This window comes from Strongylocentrotus purpuratus, unplaced genomic scaffold, assembly GCF_000002235.5.
Source record: "Strongylocentrotus purpuratus isolate Spur 01 unplaced genomic scaffold, Spur_5.0 spur5_scaffold_1, whole genome shotgun sequence".
In the NCBI taxonomy this organism is placed as follows: domain Eukaryota; kingdom Metazoa; phylum Echinodermata; class Echinoidea; order Camarodonta; family Strongylocentrotidae; genus Strongylocentrotus; species Strongylocentrotus purpuratus.
Window position 1 is genome coordinate 2,001,541 of NW_022145594.1, and position 17,336 is coordinate 2,018,876.

Here is a 17,336-nt window from a genome sequence, read left to right on the forward strand (position 1 = left end):
TCAGATTTAAAACATATTCATTTCCTTCATAATTATGAAGATTTTCATTCCAAAAAGGACTTTTCCACATTCAATGTTTTCGAATGAATATTCGTAACACATGTTTAAATAAGATACAGTTATTGAAATTTGCACTGATCATCTAAACTGGTAATGACTCCATATTGTAAACGTTACATACATACAATTATTTGTATTTATTTAGCGCCTTTACATGAACATGCTCAAGGCGCTTTACATTTTAAAATACAAACATAATAGTTTAAATGAATAAATTCATCATTACCATATTGTTTTTTTTTAATGGAACGAGTTTAGATTGAATCTCCTGTGCAATGAAACGTGATTAATTACCTTTTGAAACATAATTTTAAATGCAAAGAGTACATATGATTACAATATGTAAGATTGGTATTTAAACAAATCTGTAAAAAGTGTAGATAGCGCCCTTTGATTTTTAAGCTCTTCATAATTTAGTTATCAAATGAAATGTAGAAATATACATAGATTAATCAGGTGGGATACACTCACGAGCCCAAGGCTTGTGCTGCTAGCTATAGCGCCCTAATTATATATAAATACAGTGCGTCCCAGAAAGAAAAAATAACACACGAAAACAAACTGTGAGCTCTATGAACATGACATTTTTTAATTTTTTTATAATAGAAGTAATCCATCCATATGCGCTCCACTGAGCAACCTTGATTTGAAAATGGCATGTTAAAGTCCACTTGTGCCAGATTTGGGTGAAATAGTGAACAAAGTTATTATGGTTTAGCATCACGGCGTGAACATGATCGAACATGACTTGAAAAAGCAGAAACTTTTCAAACCAAACGAGCAGATACTTTTCACGTATCGTATAGATATGTTGTCGATGGTGAGGGTAAAACGAGCATATTTTGTATATACTTAAATGGATGTGCATTCATTACGAACAATAATGTGTGCATGTTTCAAAATCGCAAATTTATAAAAAAAAAAAAAAAGAGAAAAGAGACAGTCATGTGATATTGTCACCAAAAAAATGTAAGGGCAACTCATATTTGTAAAATGTGGAAAGGTAGGGTCCTATTGGGCACATGAGGTGGAAAATATCCCATTAGAATATGCAATTTTCCTTTTAAGATCGGAAGCACTTTTAATCAATAACTGTTGCATACGATGTGGGGTATTATGACGTCAGAAGCGAAGTTTTGGTTATTTTGGGTTTAGCCATAGAGGGCAGTTGCGAATTTGTTAGGGAAACTAAAACACGTTGTTGCAGTTAGTTATCGGCACTGAAAGTGCACCATTTTTTGGTATTTTGACACAAGCCCAATGTTGTGAGTATTTATTTACCTCTGTTTATTGAAATATGATGACTATTGTTGTGTTTGATGCTATTGGTGATAAAAATGAAGAAATGCAAATAGTGTAAAATTAAGTAAGAAAATTGTTACTCACGTACGTAAATTTACGTTGTGTGTGGGCATGCAGTTGTGTATAAAGTCATTGGGTTAGAATTAATTTCGGTAAACGTAAAGAAGACAGATATGAATATGACAGAAAAGTTGTATTATTATTAGTTTCAGTGGATTATGTTAGAAATGTATGTACAGTATAAGCTGTCCAATATTCAGTTGGTTTTTTTGGATTAGTATGAAAGACAAAATGTTCTATAAAGAGTAGTTGACAGAAAGTAGGTCAGGTATGCCAGGGGTCATTATAGATTGGTAGTCTTTCGTGCAGCCTGTTATTAAGATTTAGGTTACCACTAAATGATATGTTGGGCCTATTATGCTTTGGTAATTAATAGTGAGTCAATAGGTTGTATCAAAGGAGCTATGAACTCATCTTAGCAGAAATATGTAAAGATATTTCCTAACTCATATTATGCCATTTATTTACAGTTATTTACAAACCTGTTTATTATTTGACTGGATAAGATAAACAAATGTTGGATAGATTATTTGATTGTCATATCAGCTATGCTAAGTAGCATATTGGATGCATTATTCTAGTAATGCTTATGATTGTGTTTTTTATCTTTTATTAAAGGTTGAACCTTGCACCTGCCAGTTTGGAGTCTTGGTATCACAAAAGGGTGTCGCTGTGCTATTCATTCGTCAATGGTGTCTTTTGGTTAAGTGAATTAATCGTCAATCGTCAATCACATCAGTTCAACAACAGCTTGGTAGTGAGAGCTACAAGTCAAGAACGTCAAGATGAATACCATCAGTGAAGATGGTAATAATGAGACTGTGAAGTCCAGTGACGAGCTGGTTGGCCTTGGTGGTGCTGTTAACGTTGATGACATCACACCGCATGATTCAGTGAGCCAATGTGGGGGAAGCACTACTATCTCCACGTCATCCAAGTCCTCAAGGCTAAAGGCTATGGCGAGAAGGGCTGCTCTTGAGGCAGAAGCTGAAGCCTTAAGAGAGCAACAGGAGCTCGAGATGGAAGAATTCCGCTTGAAGCAACGCAAAGCCCAGCTGTTGCTGAAAACCCAGTTAAAGGTTGCTCAAGCTGAAGAGAGGGTGTATCAGCAAGATAATGCTCCATATGCACAGTCTGTTGCAGGAACAGGTGGACCTACTCCCGCAAGGTCATCCGTTGTGCCTTCAATCACGAATAACTACAAACCTGTTATGATGAAGCCAGATGAGGACGAAACTGTACCTTCTCCTCACACACAGACGGAAATGCTGCGGCTGCAATTACTGGAGCAAGGACAACGACAACAGCGGGGGCTGTTAGAGTCTGTATCCCTTCCTCATGCCACTCTGTCTACCTATCAAGGTGATCCGCTGAAGTACCATGAGTTTTGGAGGTCCTTTGAGAACAGTGTTGACCAAACTTCAGTAGACGACGCTGTCAAGCTGACACGCCTCCTGCACTATTGTGCTGGCGACGTTAAGAAGTTGCTTCAACCATGTATGATTATGAAGCCTACAGAGGGCTATCACAAGGCAAGGATTCTACTCAAAGAAAAGTATGGAAATCCAGTAATGATTGCTCATGCCTGGCTTAGAAAGGTTACTGAAGGAAAGAACATTGCTGCACAAGACAAACATGGACTAGCTGAAATGGCGGATGAAATCCAGATTTGTGTGCAGACGCTAGAAGCAGTAGGTCAGGCATCTGAGCTGACTTCTCAACATGTTCTGCTGAAGATAGTAGAGAGGCTACCATACCATCTGAGGACAGGATGGTTAAAAGTTGTAGGAAGAGCTAGAAAAGAGGGTCGACTTCCAGCTATTACGGATTTGGTTGCATTCTTGCAACAGATTGCAGATGAAGAGAATGACCCTGTCTTCGGTAGGCTGACAATTAGAGATCAAGGCAGTAAGATGTCAGCATTTAAGAAGTCTGGGAAGACATCGAGAGGGGTCTTTACTACTAGTACAGATGCTGAAGGCAGCAAGACACGGAGCTGCATTCAGTGCGGTGGAGAGCATTCCTTATTCGGCTGCAGTGAGTTTAAGCAACTCAAGATTGAGGACAGGCTTAAACTGGCCCAGAAGGAAAGATTGTGCTACAATTGTTTGAAGAAAGGTCACGTGACCAGGGACTGCAAGTTAAATAGGACATGCTCAGTAAGTGGGTGTAACAGGAAACACACCAAGTTTCTACACCTTATCAGACAGCCTTCACAGACTGATAGCACAGAGTCTCGGAGGGATATCGGAGAGTCATCAAGTGATGCCAGGAATTCACCAACGTCATCTGAAACGGAGGCAACTACTCATCACTCGTCATCCTCTCATGTTGCTGAAGAAAGTTGTAGTGTCATAGGGGCCGGTAGTAAAGTAGTGCTACCTATTGTTCCCGTTCGAGTACGAGCTAGAGGGAAAGAGGAGTATTTTGACACTTATGCCTTGTTAGACACATGTTCAACATCAACATTCTGCACTTTGGAGTTGACGCGTAAGATCGGGGCTGAAGGCACAGAGCAGAGCCTTTCCATGTCGACTCTAGACAAGTCAAGGATTGTCACAACATGTAAAGCAGTCAACCTGGAAGTTGAAAGTCTGTCAACTCAATATAGAGTCAGTCTCCATCATGTATTAGCCAAAGAGAAGATAAATGTTAGCAGTGCACTTGCTGCTGATAGAAGTGACATTCGCCAATTTGCCCACCTTGCAGATCTGAATCTACCGGCTGCTAGACCTCAAGACGTCATGCTACTAATTGGACAAGATGTGCCAGAAGTATTGGTACCAAAGGACGTTAAGTATGGCGAACCCGGGCAACCTTATGCTGTGAGGACGGCATTAGGATGGACCGTGAATGGACCAGTTGGGAACCGGCACAGAGACCATGACATATCGTCAAGCTTTATTTCCAGTGATGCTAATTTGGAGCTTCAAGTGGAAAGGTTCTGGTCACTTGAATCAGGGTCGCTAGCAGAACAATCTAAGTGTATGTCTGTCAATGACAAGAGAGCTCTGAGAATTTGGGAGGATAGTATCCAGAAGAAGGGTGATCACTACCAGTTGTCTATACCCTTCAAAGAGAGACCCCAAGAACTGGCTGACAACATATATGTAGCAGAAAAAAGGCTAGAGAGTCTTGGTAGGAGATTGAGGCGAGATGAGGATCTACACAGACGATATACCAAGGCTATGTCAGGATTGGTGGAGGATGGATATGCAGAGAGAGTAGAAGAAAGGAATGCAGGTTCAGGCAAACCTGTTTGGTATCTTCCTCACCATCCTGTTGAGAACCCTAACAAGCCAGGCAAGACAAGAATTGTGTTTGACTGTGCATCTACATACCAGGAACGATCGCTCAATGATGCAGTTTTGCAAGGCCCTGACTTAACAAACACACTTCTGGGTGTTCTCTTGAGGTTTCGACAGGAGCCGATTGCCATTATGGGGGACATCCAAGCGATGTTCCATCAAGTACAAGTCCCGCCTGATGAAAGAGATATGCTGCGGTTTCTCTGGTGGCCAGAAGGAGATATTGAGAGACAGCCAATGGTCTACAGGATGTGTGTACACCTCTTTGGAGGGACCTGGTGTCCCAGTGTTTGCAGCTTTGTACTGAGGCATACCGCTGAAGACCAAGCCGAAGAATTCTCCCCAGACGCAGTAAACGTGGTAAAACGCAACTTTTATGTTGACGACTGCCTGGTATCAGTGAAGGAAGAAGATAAAGCAGTTCAACTCGTAGATGAGCTGAAGAGAATGCTGAAAGGAGGAGGTTTCAACCTCACAAAGTGGCTAAGCAATAGCCCAAAGGTAATGGAGTCTGTGCCTGCTCATGACAGGGCAAAGGAAGTGGAAGGACTCGACTTAAGTTATGATACCTTACCGATTGAGAGGGCCCTGGGTGTCAAATGGAACATTGAACTAGATACCATGACGTATGGAATCACCCCGAAACACAAGCCCTGTACCCGTCGTGGAGTGCTGAGTGAGGTTTCCTCGGTATATGATCCGTACGGATTTGCAAGCCCATATGTGTTGAATGCCAAGATCATTTTGCAAGAGCTCACGGCTATGAAATTGGATTGGGATGAGCCATTGCCAGAGAAGCAGCGTGAGAGCTGGCTGAACTGGAAGAGAGATCTGCTGCTTATGGAGGATTTCAACATCAGCAGGTGCCTAAAGCCTCATGATTTCGGAGATGTGACGGAGTACCAATTGCACCACTTTTCTGATGCTTCAGAGAGGGCATATGGTGTGGCCTCTTATCTCCGAGTGACGAACCAGGAGGGCAAGGTCTATTGCAGTCTAGTAATGGCCAGGACTCGGCTCACTCCGCTGAAGAGAGTTACGATACCTAGACTGGAATTGATGGCAGCGACGCTTGCTGTGAGACTCGATGGTATGCTGAGACGTGAGCTAGACTTCACCCTGAGTGACTCTGTGTTCTGGAGTGACAGCACTATAGTGCTCCAGTATATCAAGAATGTGGAAAGACGATTCCACACATTCGTCGGAAACAGGATTGCAGTAATCCATGAAGGATCTGACCCAAAGCAGTGGCACTACGTCAACACTCGGCAGAATCCGGCTGACGATGTCTCAAGAGGGATGACAGCTGAGGCGTTAACAACCAGCAAGAGATGGGTGAGTGGACCCAGCTTCTTATGGTGTGAGAATGAGTCAAGGCCTGCAAGTCAAGTCTTAAATGATGTCAGTCTAGATGGCGACCCTGAAGTTAAGAGCAAGGACAAGGCTGGGGTTTATATGACAACTCTCTCAGAAGAAACTGCCTTAATGAACAAACTTCTTGAACACTACTCCTCGTGGCACAGGTTGAAGAAAGCAGTTTGCTGGCTACGGAGGTACTTGAAATGGCTGAGATGTAAATGTACACAGGGTCCTGAAGGCATTTCAGCTGAACTTTTGCATGGAAGCTTGGTGGTGGAAGAGATGAAGGACGCAGAGGAGAAAATTCTGCAATATGTACAAGCAGTCAGCTTCCCTCATGAGATGTCAACCTTGCAGGCTGAGCAGAATGACACTGCACACCAAGAACAGAGCTGTAAATTGGTCAAGAAGACAAGTCCAATCTACAAGCTAGACCCAAGGATGATAAATGGCCTACTGAGGGTAGGAGGAAGGCTTGGCAAGGCAATGTTGCAAGAGGAGGCGAAGCACCCAATTATACTTCGCAATGATAGTCATGTCGCCAAGCTTATCCTGAGTGAAATCCATGAGGCATCGGGACATAGTGGCAGAAATCATATGTTGTCTTGCCTCAACCAGAAATATTGGATTCCTGCTGCTGGCTCTGTGATCAGAAGGATACTGACTAGATGTGTTGTGTGCAGAAGACAGCGAGGGAAGGTTCTTGAGCAAAAGATGGCGGACTTGCCAGTTGACCGGCTTATTTCAGATGAGCCCCCCTTTTCAAGAGTTGGAATTGATTATTTTGGACCGTTGGAAGTGAAAAGGGGTCGGAGTGTCGTAAAGAGATATGGGGTGCTATTCACATGTCTTACTGTGAGAGCAGTGCACCTTGAGATGGCAGATTCCCTTGACACAAGCTCTTGCATTAATGCTATCAGACGCTTCATTGCACGCAGGGGAAATGTGAGAGAAATTAGATCTGATAACGGCACTAATTTGGTTGGAGCAGAGAGAGAACTGAGGACCGAAATACAAAGTTGGAACCAGGCTCAGATACATGATACATTGTTGCAGAAGAATATCAAATGGACATTCAATCCACCCGCAGCTAGTCATCATGGAGGGGTGTGGGAACGCCAGATCCGAACTGTGAGGAAGCTGCTGTGTTCCTTGGTTAAGCAGCAAACCCTGAATGATGATTCATTGCATACACTCTTCTGTGAGATTGAAAGCATCATGAACAGCCGGCCAATCACTGAGGTGTCCAGTGATGTAAATGATGTGGAAGCCTTAACTCCGAATCATCTGCTTCTACTCAATGCAAAATCACCACTGCCTCCCACAACTACCAGTGAAGCAGACAACTATGCCAGGAGGAGATGGCGCCAGGTGCAGCTTTTAGCGGATACCTTTTGGTCGAGATGGGTGAAGGAGTACTTACCACGGTTGCAAGAGCGGCAGAAATGGGCTACTTCACGACGCAATATTCAGGTCGGCGATCTAGTTTTGGTAGTTGATGAGCACGCACCACGTAACTGCTGGCAGATAGGAAGAGTGCTTCGAACCATGCCAGACCGAGAAGGCAACGTTCGGCAATGCGAAGTGAAGACGCAAACTAGCACACTTCGAAGACCTATCGCTAAGCTCTGTTTGCTCCTGGAAGTGGATTCCTGAGATTTTATGTGTTAAATCGCGTTAAGGTGATATCATAATAATGGATCATGGTTCATTGGATGGCACATGGATCTGCAATATTTGTGGTGTAATTTAAAATAAGTGTTAGAAGTGCGAGCCTAGCAACGCCTCCCCTTTATGATATATTAGTGGACCGCTGTTTATTGGATGGATTCAGTCACTCGCCGTAAGTTTAGTAATTTAGCGGTCTTCGTTATCGCGGTCTTACATCGCAAAGGATTTCTTCTGACACAAAAGGGAGAACTGACCATACCGAGATTGAACGCTTTCGCAAAGAAACATTAACATTCAGATTGATAAACACTATAAGAGTGAAATTTGATACATCGAACAATGACAATCAGAAAAAGGATTGTTGGAGATATATCCCATGGAAGGACTGATAGTTGAATATTTAAATATTAATCCATGCATGAAATATGTTTTATAATATGTATACATAAGATATTGGTAGAAATACATGCAACTCCTGTTGTTTCCCTTTTTTTTTTTTGTGCATTGAGGCCAAATATCAGATTTGGGGTTATAAAAGGAAAAAAAAACAAAAAACAAAAACAAAAACCAAACAAACAAATAAAACATGACAAGGGTTGCAGTTATTTCACATGTGCAGAAATTTCTATGTTATGTTTATATGCAGGTTGTATCTGCTTGACAACATAATCCATATGGTGACATATGGAGACTGAAAAGGAATTTTCATCAAGAGTAGTTAAATCCTAAAATGTATCCAAAGCTACTGTTTGTATTAGGAGTAAAAGGAAAGGAAAATTTGTCTGAAATTTCAAAGATATGTATATATGTTAATATAAACTTGATACAGTTTGGAGAAAATGATTAAGTACAGCCAGTGAAGATTTAGAAAATGTTATTATCAGTTACATACACGATGGAAGTTATTTGCATAAGAAATACCTTTACCGTAGATGAAAGGGTTTGATTTATATGTGTATAAATAGTGGAGTACGTTTTATTTTTACATTTATGTGCTTTTTCATAGTATGTTAACAGATTTAAATGGGATGTTTGTGTTATTAACCGAAATACAATTTCTATGAAAGGGTTGTATGATAGGATAAGTTATGTAAATGTTCATTGAATGTTCACATTTAAGGGGCCGGAATGTTGCATACGATGTGGGGTATTATGACGTCAGAAGCGAAGTTTTGGTTATTTTGGGTTTAGCCATAGAGGGCAGTTGCGAATTTGTTAGGGAAACTAAAACACGTTGTTGCAGTTAGTTATCGGCACTGAAAGTGCACCATTTTTTGGTATTTTGACACAAGCCCAATGTTGTGAGTATTTATTTACCTCTGTTTATTGAAATATGATGACTATTGTTGTGTTTGATGCTATTGGTGATAAAAATGAAGAAATGCAAATAGTGTAAAATTAAGTAAGAAAATTGTTACTCACGTACGTAAATTTACGTTGTGTGTGGGCATGCAGTTGTGTATAAAGTCATTGGGTTAGAATTAATTTCGGTAAACGTAAAGAAGACAGATATGAATATGACAGAAAAGTTGTATTATTATTAGTTTCAGTGGATTATGTTAGAAATGTATGTACAGTATAAGCTGTCCAATATTCAGTTGGTTTTTTTGGATTAGTATGAAAGACAAAATGTTCTATAAAGAGTAGTTGACAGAAAGTAGGTCAGGTATGCCAGGGGTCATTATAGATTGGTAGTCTTTCGTGCAGCCTGTTATTAAGATTTAGGTTACCACTAAATGATATGTTGGGCCTATTATGCTTTGGTAATTAATAGTGAGTCAATAGGTTGTATCAAAGGAGCTATGAACTCATCTTAGCAGAAATATGTAAAGATATTTCCTAACTCATATTATGCCATTTATTTACAGTTATTTACAAACCTGTTTATTATTTGACTGGATAAGATAAACAAATGTTGGATAGATTATTTGATTGTCATATCAGCTATGCTAAGTAGCATATTGGATGCATTATTCTAGTAATGCTTATGATTGTGTTTTTTATCTTTTATTAAAGGTTGAACCTTGCACCTGCCAGTTTGGAGTCTTGGTATCACAAAAGGGTGTCGCTGTGCTATTCATTCGTCAATGGTGTCTTTTGGTTAAGTGAATTAATCGTCAATCGTCAATCACAATAACAGGTGCACTTTTTCAATGATCGAGGTATATCATGAGCACATAACAAACAGTAAACTAATTTATTAAAAAAACATAACTTAATTTAACTATATATGTATATGTATTTTATATATATATCCCTGTGCTACAATTCATTTTCAAGGGATAATTATACCTGGTTTTGTGTTTCACAAAGCAATCAAGTCAATGCATGTTATATTGTTTTTGTTTCGATCTAATAATATAAACTAGCTGGATTGAAATTCAAAGAGAAAATATCTTACATCCTTGAATCTCCCCTTGATTTGCTCGGGAGTGGACCGGCCTGTTCCTCTTCCGGTTCTGTGTATTCAGGTAGCTCTTCACCATCATCTAGCCTCACCATCTCAATTTCGTCTTTAGGATCCACATCCGCGCCACCATCCACAGCATTGACTTCAATCACAGCTGAAGATTCCATGTCCTCATCGACAACGACCTCGCCCTCGGCATCAATGTCTAAGTCATTACCGGGATCGGCGACGACGTCAGGCTCGGGATCGTTGGGGATGTCATTGACGGGTTCTTCCGGTGGTTGCATGTCGACAGCGGTCTGTTCGCCCGTGTCCATCTCGTACGTGGAGTTGTCGTAGGCATGTTCCTCGGTATTACGACCAACAGCCGCCGCATCACCAGCGTTGTCGTATGGGCTCTCGCCCGGCGGGGGCTGTGAATGAAAAGAAAACACAATTATACAAAAAGGTGTGGTATGAAGGGGAACAGATTGAGCCGTAAGGATTTTCATTTGCTCTCGTTCTAGAAGGTATACAAAGTATGCTGTATGAAGCTAACATTTCATTCGATTATATTCCGTTTGATTTCTTAGACAAAAACAAAATGCAATTTGCAAGGCAATACAAATGTTATCCCTGCATTCTTTGCTCGCAATGCTGAACTCATAATAACATCATCATTGTTTGAGTTCACCGTGCAATGTCTCAGGAATAGTTGACTTTAATAGTTACCATTTTAGATAAACCCGACATTAGGTTCCACGTTTGTTTCCCTTTTCTGTCAAATATAGGGTTAGGGTTGGTTGGTTTTTACCTGACTGCTAGGAAAGCATTGTATGCTTGTATGAAAGCAGCCAGGGACCGACAGCTTTAAGTCCTCTTTGATGGACTTGGTAATGACGAGTAATGCTTTAAAATGAGGCATTAACGCATCTAATTGGTTTCGAACCCGGGTCCTCCCTGTTACGAGACCAACACTCTCTACAACTGAGCCATCGCTCCTCCTTAGTGGTAGGATTTCATTTGGGTTCAGGTTAGGTTATGGCTAGGTTTAGAGTAAGGAATAGGTCAAGGGTTGAAGTTCAGAGATAAGTTGGCGCGAAGATAGTGACCGCGGAACAATAATAAAAAAAAAACATCCCCTCCACCTCACATAATCCAGATCCGCCTATATTGCCTCAACATCAGTCATCACAACCACAACATAGTCGAGTCTGGGCGCTTCATACATGTAGATTGACATCCAGCTACTGTTAGGGTATGATAAATGGCCTTACAATTCTGTGACAAATTGTATCGTGTTTCTTTGAACCGCGATACATGAATTGAGGTTATTCTATTCGATTCGACAAACAATAATCATCTGTGATATGAACTGATAGCCCACGCTCACCCGACGTGCATGACCAAAATCGGTGACATGCTGCCTGATTTTGAACAAAGATGCACAAATTTCAATCTTTGAAAATATCCTGATGACAATTAGATCCAGTGCAAATAAACATACTGAATTTATGAACATAATGATATCAAAGCAAGTCAACATGTTATGGTGTTCTGTACTGACATTGTACACGTATTTACGCCTACACTGTGGAGCACAGACAATTTTGGAGATTCGCATTTTAATTACCCAATGCGTTCTGGAACTGTGATTTCTGTACTAAGTTTATGGGAACAAAAGACTTCAGTAGTCAACAGGTTAAAGGTACTATGTCCCATTTGCAGGCCCAAAAAACATGAAAAGGTTAAATTCCACCTGCATTTAAAAAACGAAAACGAAACGAAAGGGCTTGAAAATGTCTTTGTGTGGGGATATAACGACCGTTAGTTGTCGAATCAAATTTATGGATTGCAATCTTTTTAGTAAGTAGTCTGATTTTCAGACCCTTGTACCGAATGATGTACGTTTTGTACGGTGCAAATATTCAATCAGGTTGATTTTGGCCATTACAAGAAGTAGGTTATTGATGTCGACAAATGCATATGTGCCCTTTACAGCTCATTGTATGTATGCTATTATCAAAGAAAAAAAGAAGTCAGTCAGTCACTCAATAGTGTCTGTCATTGAAGTCTAGAAAGTAAACGGGTTTCCTTGCATAATTTGAATATGAGGACATTGCTAATGTTTACATTTCACAGATAGGACATAGATAACATATTCATAGTAATCTAGTTCTACATAATTTGATGTTGGCTGCAAAAGAGACATAGTTCCTTTAAACACTGATTCACAAACAAATAAAACCACCTGGATTAACCTGTTTGACGTCTGTAAGCCCGTTTTTGTCAAAAAGCAATTTCATTACCAAAACTCAAAATCAGCATTTCTACAGAAACACAAATAGTGAGTCCTTTGTGTTTCTGCTTCTCATTCGTCACATTTGATTGATGCTAACACTGGATAAGATAAAGGAATGTTAGATATTGATCTACATTTGTCACTCTCCTCCCAGGTGCTAAATGGGTACCTGGTAGGATGCGAAAGCTTATGTGCTTAGATTACCAAGTGTGCGTTTGTAAAAATGACGCCTGGCTGGAATGCCTTAGTATGAAACAAACTAAGTCACCTGGTGTAGACGGCCTTCCAATATAATTCTCCAAAGTATTCTTGGAAGATATTGAGCAGATACTGGTAGATGCGCTAAATTAATCTTTTAATAATGGTCATATGTCTGAATCACAAAAAAAGGTAAAATAACTTTGCTATTTAAGAAAGGTGATTCTTAAAGTTTGATGAACTGGCACCCAGTGACATTACTAAGTTGCGATTATAAAATAGCAGCTGCAGTTCTAGCTAACCGCTTGATGAAAGTTTTCCCGAAACTAGAGGGGGAAGAAAAAAAAATCCAAATCCGGTATATCAAGAATAGCCTAAGCGGTTCTAATCTAAGACTGCTGCAATATGTGATAGCTTACATGAAGTTGGACGATATGTAAGGTGCCATTATGAAGGCAGATTTTAAGAAAACGTTCGATGTGATAAATATTGATTTTGTAAAGCAGTCATTAAGTGTGTTTAATTTTGGCCCCCAGTTTATCAAGCGGGTTTCAGTATTGTATTCTGTTAACTCTGTCTGTTATTGTTAATGGTTTCCTAACAGAGCAGTTCAAAACTCAGAGAGGATTCAGACAAAGCTGCCCTCTCTCTCGGCACTTCTCTTCATTCTAGCCGCTGAAATGCAAGCAATAAGGATATGTAGCAATCCTGGTATAAGAGGTATAAGCGTAGGAAACACTACAAGTCTTTTTCATTTGAAATTATTTCAAAATACAGATGACACTGTTTTCTTTGTAAATGATGAAGAATATTTAAATGCACTATTGAAGGGCTCTCATGCCTCCGGGTAATAGTGTTGAATTTCACTTTTGTGAGCCCTGGCCCACACGTTGCTCCCTACCTTTTCCTCTTGTATTGTTCATCTGTCAAAATGTAACTGTATTGTGCTTTTATGATTGGCCTAATCAATAATAATAATAATAATGAAAACTTAGTGAAGTCGCAGGTTCTTAATCGAATAAAGATAAACAACATTGACATGGATTGGTAATGAAAATGAAAAATGTGATCTATTGGACCACACATTGTCATGGTGCGACGAGCCTGTAAAGTAATTGTCCTGCTGATTTATAAAGATAAAGAAAAAGCCATACATATCTTGTGGGCCGATAGTAAGATGGAGAAAAAAAAAACTAGATGATTCGAGAATAAGAAATCTGACAATATTTGGAAGAGTAGTTGTATTGAAGACACTAGCAATAAGCTTTGTGATACATATGTTAATGTTTTAAACTGTTCCTAAAATCTATGTCAAAAGAAAGAATAAATTATTTTTAATTTTTATTGGCCGGGAAAAAATTAAAAAAGTAAGGAGAATTGATATGTTCAAAATTGTAAGAATAGGGGTGTAAGTATGATGGACGTTGAAAATAAGATTATGAGTGTTATATTGCGTTGGCTAGGGCAAATCACTGATGATTCAGACACACTGTGGACAAGAATGGCTAATTTCTGGTTTGACCAGATAGGTGGGCTCTCTTTGGTATCAAATTGTGATTTTGATGAAAGAATATTACATTATTGTGTATCAAAATGGCCAATGTTTTATCGTGATATCTTCCTAGCATGGTATACATTTTAGGGGGATATAGTTAAAAAGGCCTCATCGGAAATATATATGATTTAATTGAAACATTATTTTTAGAAAGAAATTGTTGTTCTTTAAGAAATGGTTATAAAGTGGTATTGCGAATGTTAACGACATTTTTAGAAACGGTACCTTTAGAATAAGTGCTCAAATTGGGTATGAATTCAAGCAGAGAAAATCAATGTATTTTTCGACCTTGCAACACTTCAAAAAGCGATTCCAAAACAATTACTTACCAAAGGAAATAACTCTCTATTGAAAAGAACAAATTTACAAATTCCAAGAATTCTTAATAGAGGTAGAATATTTTTAAAAAAATATATGAGTTAACTGGTAAACAATATTTTGACATGCTACGCTTAGATGCCGTCTTTTGGGGAAAAGCTTTTAGATAAAGATAACAATTGGCCAAATTGTTTTGAAAGAAATTTGATTAACGTTAATGTTAATATGCTGAAAGAATTTCACTGTAAGATTTCGTAAAACATTCTACTAGTGAGAAGGAATCTTTTGAAGTGGAATCTTGCACCTGATGATACGTGTAAAACATGAGTAGCAAGTGCAGGCATTGTTCATGCTTTTATTTTATGTAAATGCAATGATTCCTTCAAATCATATTTATGCTGGTCAATAGAAAAGGTGTTTGATATAGAAATAACAGATATAGCAGATCATCTTATCAAAGTAGTTGCGGAAAACTCAACAGATCACATCATTTCCATTGCACTTTGGTTAATATATAAAAATGATACTATCAAATAATCTGGATTGAAGTATATTTTCAGAGCTTAGAAAAAGAATTGAAATTGATCAGAATCGAAGAAGGAGGGGGAAAGGGACCCACGTCCCTGGCCATTTAGAAGCACTACCCCCCCCCCGGGCCTGAGAAGGTAAACAAAATGCCCACTAGGTCTACATTCCGACCCTGTCCCCCGGTCAAGGACAGGATTAGATTTTTGATTTGATGTAAATGTAATATTTAAAAATCCTAAACAATAACGCAATGATGATGAAATCAAGGACAACGTCATGAAAGGAAATGAAATCAATATCTCTGTTCAGCTGTGCCATTATAAAACAGCTCTTCTCGAATACTACAACAATTACTACTACTACTACTACTACTACTACTACTATTACTTCTTCTACTACTACTATTTCTACTACTGCAACTTATACTACTACTACTACTACTACTACTACTACTACTTCTACTACTACTGCTACTACTACTGCTGCTACTACTGCTACTACTGCTACTACTACTACTAAGACTACTACTACTACTTCTACTACTACTACTACTACTACTACTACTACTACTACTGCTACTACTACTGCTGCTGCTGCTGCTACTACTACTACTACTACTAGTACTACTTCTACTACTACTACTACTACTACTACTATTACTACTGCTGCTGCTACTACTACTACTACTACTACTGCTGCTGCTGATGCTGCTGCTGCTACTACTGCTGCTGCTACTACTACTACTACTACTACGACTACTACTACTACTACTACTACGACTACCCCATTTGCACTTTTTCGTCTGCAGTCTCAAATTCCTCAGTGATATTATGGTGAGATATTTTGTATCATAATAGTTGTAGTACTATTCAGTACTACTCCCCTAAACATAAGGAATCATAATGATGTCCGTAACAGTAAATTATGTTATATCATCCAGGTCAATTCGGCATGGGATGGAGATATTGTGACCCTTAAAGTCATGAAATTCATGTATATATATATATATATATATATATATATGTATGTATGTATGTATGTGCGTGCGTGTATGTGCGTGGGCTTGTGTGTGTTCGGAGTATATATGTATGAAGTAAGAAACATAACTGAATAATATCTTTCACCAGAGTGTATTCAATACCAGGGTTGTACCGAGGGATTCAACGTGAACATTAAGAACCCCCTTTTCCAGATTTAGTTTGGCCTAAAACGTTTTAAAAGAACCATTCAAATAAAAGGTAGATTCTTCATACCTTAACGCAACTTGTTCAATCATTGAGAACCATAGGTATATATCTAGTTTTAATCTTCAAATAACACCTGTTCAGAGTATAAAATAAATATGTATATTGAATGAACTTACTGACGTTGCATTTGCGGGGCAAACCACATTTTCGCTATCTAGTTTGTCGCTAACAAGTTTGCGAATAGTCGTTCAAAGTTTTAAGTAAAAGTTACAGTGATTGCAAGTTCTCCAAACTTTAACACGTCTTTTGACCATCGTTGAGAAACATAGATCAAGAATCTATGATACTTTACAAAATAACACCTTGTTCTCATTGCAAATGATAACGTTTAATCAAATGATTGATAATTTAGTTGAGATATAGATCAACCCTTCTCGACTTAGGTTATCCCTAAAGCGTTCACACATATTGATTTAAAGGTTAAACTTGGTAGCAAGTTCTTCAGACTTACCGGTAAGTCCTGATCCATCTTGGAGGACCGTAGGTCTAGAAGATATAGTCCGAGAATAACTTCTCCTCAGAGTAAATGATATGTAGTGATTCAGTCGGCGGTACCGCCCCGTAATGCTGGTACAAAATATAAGCGCATTCCTCCTTTCATTTCAAGTTTATTAATGCGTGACCACGGTTACAGGTACTTATAAGTCATAACCATTATCCCGTGAACACCAGATTGTACTAAGGTGTAGCCAGGCATGGATGTTCAAATATGAGAGATAGAGCATTGAAGGTGTAGGTGGACCGGTTTCAGGTCCTCATAAGTCATAACCATATCCAGTGAAAACCAGATTGTACTAAGGTGTAGCCAGGCATGGATATTTAAATATGAGAGATAGACCATTGACGGTGTAGGTGGACCTTGGGCAAGGTTGGCTGTCTAGATGGTTGTCCAGGGTTTGAATCTTTGCCAGGTCTTCGGGAAGGGGGACAATTAATGCATGAATGTGACAGTATACTACAAGGGATTAATGTTTTAATGTTACGTTTTTCTACCTTATTCTTATTTTGCCTTCTAAAGAATCTCCTATTTCTCTCTCTC

General features: G+C 39.2%; 1 protein-coding gene across 1 annotated transcript in view; it reads right to left on the bottom strand.

Moving 5' to 3' along the window:
* LOC100887982 overlaps positions 1–16,861 on the bottom strand; it is an 89,984-nt gene extending 73,123 nt beyond the window's left edge. Inside the window, exons 1-2 of the mRNA XM_030977594.1 lie at positions 16,749–16,861; positions 10,162–10,583 (exon numbers count right to left, since the gene is read on the bottom strand). Coding sequence (XP_030833454.1) covers positions 10,162–10,583; positions 16,749–16,766 — 440 coding nt within the window. The 5' untranslated portion in view covers positions 16,767–16,861. The remainder of the gene's footprint in view (positions 1–10,161; positions 10,584–16,748) is intronic.
* Between the last annotated feature and the right edge of the window lie 475 nt (positions 16,862–17,336).